The sequence below is a fragment of the Myotis lucifugus genome, unplaced genomic scaffold (genome assembly GCF_000147115.1).
Source record: "Myotis lucifugus unplaced genomic scaffold, Myoluc2.0 scaffold_6668, whole genome shotgun sequence".
NCBI lineage: Eukaryota > Metazoa > Chordata > Mammalia > Chiroptera > Vespertilionidae > Myotis > Myotis lucifugus.
The window spans coordinates 2,447-8,377 of NW_005877716.1; the positions used below are offsets into that span (position 1 = coordinate 2,447).

Here is a 5,931-nt window from a genome sequence, read left to right on the forward strand (position 1 = left end):
CCTGCGGGGATGGCTTCAGTAGGAGGTAAGACTATAGATTGGAGGGGGGATGTTTCAAATACCGAGATGTCCCTCAAAACTAGGGGTTAAACTGTGACACTGGGGAAACACGGTTTGACTGAAGTAGGGGAGGGAGCTAGCACTGGACCTCCAAGCACCTGTCACCCGGGAGCTGGGAGCCCATGGGAACCTGTGAGGTCACTGGCAGGAGGGCTCCTAGAGGTGGGTCAGGGTGGCTCAGGGAAATGCCTGGGTGTGGAGAAAGAATGGCAGCAGGCACGTGGGTTCTTCCCAGAGGGGAGACAAGCCACTCCCACGTGTGTGCGGGGAGTAGTGGGCGATGTGGGGGTGGCACATGGTGGTCACGGGAAAGCCTAGTCCTGTGTGCTGTCTTGGGGCACCTGGAGCTTGCCCCGCAGTATCTTTCTAAGGAATTTGACCTGAGTTCACTAGAGCTAATGGGGGCTGTGGGAGGGTCTTAGCCAGAAAGCTGTCCAGTGGGGCTGTCTGTGGCCAAGTCCACAATGAAATGTCCTCCCCGAGGGCTGGGCTGGAAGGTCCTCCAACTGCTGCAGCCCAGAGCTTCTCCCCTGCTTCCTGCTCAGAGCTCACTCCTCCTCAGCCCAGGGAGCTGCTTGTTGGCTTGGATTCCACAGGGGCAGGGTGGCCGGGTAACTTCCACCAAGAGAGGACCGGGTTCCCTGAGCTGTCCCGAATCGTTCCCCCTGTGGCCACCCAGGTCTTCAGACCAACTTCCTCTTGTCCTGTATCTCATGGCGCACCCTCTGCCCTGCCCTTTACCTTTGAGATGAGAGATTTGCTCAGAGTCCACGTTCCTGCTTCAGGGACAGAAAACTGATGTGGAGCATGGGTGGTGTTTAGACAACTATGTCCCACTGTCCTGGCTAACACCTGCTTCCTACTGGCCTTCACTTTCCACTGTTGGGAGCTGGAAGGGGAAGGACCTCACACAGTCTGCAGTCCCACCACCCATCTAACAGGACAGCAGCTATGGAAGTTTCTAGAAACCCCTACCGACAGCCCCACTTTGCCACATTCCGTGGTTCTTCTCTAACCCTCTATAGACATTGCTGGCTGTGAAATGACAAGCTCCTGAGGGGCCATTAGTCTGAGCGCTGGGGCCAAGTGGCAGGACCTGGCCTGTGTTGAGTGTTCACTGTTGGTTCTGACACACATGTGCATGGTGGTCAGTGCGTTCAAGGGTCAGATAGGGGCTCCTGTGTCTTCTTGTGGAGAGACATTACTCAAGTGTTTCTGTGTTGTTGTGCAAGCCCAGGACAGAAAGGGGGTGATTTATTGAGAAAAGGGAAGACTGAGGAGCAGATGGGGCCCTAATATTTCAGACACGGCCTGTTCTCAGAGGCCCTTTGGGTGCCTAGAACTTGCCTTGGAGAAGGTCACTACCAGAGTGGGTCTGCCTGGGGTCGTTGCCCCCAGAGCAGACTGCTGCCCAGGGCCATGCCCTGAGGCTGGCAGGGTCGGTGCCAGGGAATCCTTAGGGCGGCACTCAGGGTCAGCGCTGGCTGGGGCTGTTTCTTCTCGCAGACAGTGGTCAGGGAGCCTTGGCGCTGGGGAGCAAGCTCTCCAATGGAATAAATCCCAACTGGAAGTCAGAGCGTGACAGTGACCTGAGGACATCTGCCACCTCCGCAGTTTGCCCATCCCAATGGCCCTCCCCTGGGAGACTCACAGCTCTGATTCCCCAGTAGCTACAGGGGCCCAGAGCGCCTCAGTGCTGTTTGCTGGTTCTCCTCCTCCCCTCACCCTTTCCTTTCTCTCAACAGCATCTGCAGTGCTGGGAGCGGATGTGACCCTGAAGCCTGGTGCCTCCATGACTCCTTTCACGGCACAGCCCTTTCCCTCACACACTACTGGCCCCGCACACCGGCCACCTTGGGAGCAGCACCTGCCGCCCCTCAGGACCCCGTCATTCCCTCCTGGCCGCCCCCTGGTGCTGCCCGCTTTGCCCAGGACACCTCTGGTGGCAGGAGATGCAGGTCAAGGCCCCATTGGGCCTGGGGCTTGTAACATCATGGACCAGGTCAGGTCAGAAGGGGGACGACCACAGCCCTCCCAGACTCAGACCATTGTCCTGACTCAGGCCCCCCTCAACGGGAGTGCTCCAGGGGCCATCTGTGGGGGTGCTGTGTGTCCTGCACCCCTCTTCTTGGAAGCCACTGCGGTGGAGGCGATTATGCCCGCCTCCGCTTTTGGAGGCACCCAGGACGGCGATGGAGGCTGGTGTCCCGGCCTTCCTCCTCAAGCTCCACCACCAGCTGCCCAGCTGGCCCCCATCATCCCCCGAGTGGACCCTGGACCACGGCCACACGGGGTTTCCAGGGAGGGTGACCTGGCCGCCTCCAAGTCCAAGGCCTCGCTGGATGACGCCTGTAACCCCAAGAGTGTGTATGAGGACTTCCGTCGTTGGCAGTGCTTCAAGGCCCTGGCCCGGGGACACCTTCCCCAGAGTCCTGATGCGGGAGCTCTTTGCTGCTTCCTCATGTGAGTGCACTGGGCAGGGCAGGGGGCGCTCCTGGAGCTTTCAGTCCTGCCGGGTGGGGGTGGGAACCTGGCGCCACTGAGCTGGGGTGGGCAGGCGGGTGGAGGCCAGGCTGCAGCCATGACTGACCCTGAGGCATTACAGGCCAGCGCTCCGGTCCCTGTCCCTCCTGAGGCCCACCATGACGCTGGAGGAGGGAATAGGGCAGGCCATGCAGGAATGGCAGCGCAAGAGCAACTTTGACCGGAGGGTCTATTCTGAGATGGCAGAAAAGTGAGTCAGGGTCCTTGGTCCCCACAGCTGGGGGTAGGGCGTGGGGAGCCTGACTGCGGGGCAGGGTCCAGCTGTGAGGTCTCATCAGAGAGGAGGGTGGTGGGAGGGTGTCACTCAGCACAGGGTCCCCGCAGCCCAGAGGCCCTTCTCTCCTGGGGAAGCCTCTCCCTCAGCTTCAGAGCGTGGGTGCTTCTGTCCCACCTCCCGGGAGCTCCCCCCTCCTCTGACCCTGACCCGTCCTGGGCTGGACATGAAGGCTCAGGACAGGCTGGGGGAGGTGCCCGCCCCGTGGGCAGACTCCAGCCAGAGGGGCTGTGCAGGAAGGTGCTCAGCCAGCCTCCTGCCTCCCCAGTGTCCGGGCCCTGACAGCCCCAAGGCCCTGGCTCTCCCATCCCCCCACCCGCTGCTGCCTTTCTGGGCTCCCAGGGCCTCCTTCTCAGCACAGCTGTGCCCCCCTTACCCCCAGGTTCATGGAGCTTGAGGCGGAGGAGCAGATGCAGTTTCAGAAGTTGCAGTTGAAGAAGGGGGCGCACACCCAGCCCCATCCTGCCCCACCGAGACCTGATCCTCGGGGAACCCCAGCCCCAGCGGTGGGCGGACAGCCAGGTAGGCCAGCACGTTCCCACTGGAGCCCATGGCCAAAGGCAACAGGGCCTAGGGCAGGCCACTGTCCCACCCACAGGGGCCCTTCGCCTTCAGGGGGGCTTTGGTCTTTCAAGGGAAACAGCCCTGAGAGTCGGGCCTCAGCGGCCCTTTGTCTGAATGGGGTCTGGACCTTGTCCACTTTCTCATCCCCTCCCCCCCGCTCCCTGTCAAAGGCCCCACATGAAGTCGGCTGAGAAGCGGGCTGGCTGCAGGGCCCCTTGGAGATTCGGTGGCTCCACATGTCCTCACACATGACTCTCTTGGGTGCTTTCCTCTGGCCTCTCCCCTCACATAGTCACAGGCTTCAGGTGGCCCGACCCAGCCGCACCCATATTAATGCCCCGAACACTGCCCTCAGCATCGCATGCCCTGGAGGTGGGAGCTTTATCCCCTCACGCTCCCATCTCTTCCCTCTCTGCCCAGCGCGCACTACCAGGAAGGCTGTACCCAGCGCCCAGGGCGCCCACACAGCCCCGCTGCCCCGGGAGACCGAGTCCCACAATGGGATCCCCCCTGAGGCCGAGCAGGAGGACGTGGACATCATGGATGAGCCGCCCATGGGGGCGCCAGGTGGAGGATGGGAAGATGAAGAAATGGAGTGGCTGCAGGATGAAGATCTCCTGAGCTACCTGGACCAGCTGTGCTCCCAGGAAGACTTTGTCACCCAGGTGGGCTGGCTGGCAGCTCCGGGTCTATAAGATCCCAGAGGGAGGCGCTGCAGCACCCAGACCCGGGTTCTCCCAGGCTGATGGGATTGGGCTCTGCTCTTTGTTCCTGAGCTGGGCACGTGAGAGTGTGTGTGTCTGTGTGCATGTGTGTGCTTTGTGTGTGTGTGGTGTGTGTGCTGTGTTCATGTGGGTGTGCCTGTGTGTGTATGTGCATGTATGTGTTTCTGTGTGTGTGTGTGTGTGTGCACCTGATGACCATGATGGAGTAAAACACCCACCTGTGCAGGAGGACGGGTGGGTCTTGGCTTTCCCACTTGTGCTCCAGGCCCCGCTGACTCCCAGTTTGCTCCCTGCCAAGGGGCTCACAGACACTTCCTTCTGTCCCAGGTGGAGGCGGTCATTCACCCCCAATTCATGGAACAAATAATTTCCCCAGACACACAACAGGATCCCTTGGCCCTAGCTGAGGAGTTGGAGAAGGAAGAAGGGCTCACTGCTGCCCAGGTGAGCCAGGGGAGGGTGGACATTAGGGAGATGGGAGGGGGACCCCAAGTGAGCCATAGCACCCAGGGACCCCAGGGGAGTTAGAGGAGGGACAGGCCCTAGTGAGTCAGGGAAGGAGGGAGGGAGGTAGATCGGGGGTGGGGGCCCTCAGGGAGCCAGGGGAGGGCGCACCCAGGTAAACCAGGGCAGGGCGCAGCCCAGAACCAGGACGCACCCTGTGTCCATGCCACCCCTGCCTGCAGGAACCACATGCCGAGGGGCCAGCCCTGGGTGGGAGCAGGGCAGGACGACAAGGAGAGGGCTACAGAGAGGAGGGCGTGGGAGCCCAGAAGGGGAGGGGCCACAAAGCTGGGAATATGGCACAGGGGACAGAGGAGAGACACATGACTGTGGTGGATTCCAGTCACGGTGTCCCCTCCCCCTCCTCCCCCCAGTGCCATTGTCCCGTCACCCACACTCCTCCTCCTCACACACGTGTGCAGCGCCAGTCACTGTCCCTTCTTCCTCCCAGCTGGTAGAGAAGCGAGTGCTGGCCTCCACGGAGGGGGGCGTGCAGGCACCCCCGAGTCACGGTGCTCCCCTGTGGGACTCAAGTCCTTCTGAGTCTGCGACCCGCCAAGATGCCCAGAGGCGTGACCGTGGCCCCCAGCTGGGGGTCAGTGACAAAGCCTGCCCACCAGAGACTGACTTCAAGGACCAGCAAAGGCGCGACCCAGCAGGTGCCCACCGGCCAAGGCCCCAGGCTTCTGCTGTCTCTGCGGGGCGTCAGGAGCACCCACCACTCTGGGCTCGATGCCCCCCCTCTGCTCCCCAGGGCCACGGGCCTGCTGACTGTGCACTGGACCCCAGGGAGGCCTGTGTCCCCAGAGAGGCCTCTCCTGTCAGGGAGACTCGCGGGCCAGTGGACAGGCCCCGTGAGGAGGAGGAGGACCTCCGCAGCCTGGCCTTCCTCTGGGCCTCTCCCGGCCACCTGCTGCCCTGCGCGCTCTCTCTGAGTCCTGTCCCCGCCTCGGACCTGGCCCGCCCTGGAGGTCGGGGGCCCCGGGGCGCCGCCCAGACCCAGTCCCTTCAGAGACAGAGACGAGGCCGAGCTGCACCTGCAGCGTCCAAGTCTCAGAAGCGGGCTCTGGGGGGAGGCCCCGTCCATGCTGAGAAGACCCCCCGCCCAGGGGCCGACCTCGGGGTCTGTGGGCGGCCAGTACTGGCTCTGGGGCTGGTGCCCTCCTCACAGCCTCGCAAGAGGAAGTGTGACCCGTCTGACCCAGGGAGTGGGAGGAAGCCCCCTGCAGCCAGGATGGAGCAGAGGGGTGTGCCCCCCAC

General features: G+C 62.5%; 1 protein-coding gene across 1 annotated transcript; it reads left to right on the forward strand.

Moving 5' to 3' along the window:
- Window positions 1-1,805: 1,805 nt before the first annotated feature.
- Window positions 1,806-5,316, forward strand: LOC102430415 (NUT family member 2G-like; the record flags this gene model as incomplete). The annotated part of the gene is made up of 6 exons (XM_006109178.2): window positions 1,806-2,523; window positions 2,666-2,794; window positions 3,261-3,400; window positions 3,863-4,107; window positions 4,495-4,611; window positions 5,123-5,316. Coding segments are annotated over 6 exons (1,543 nt in total), but the record flags the coding sequence as incomplete, so codon positions are not given.
- Between the last annotated feature and the right edge of the window lie 615 nt (window positions 5,317-5,931).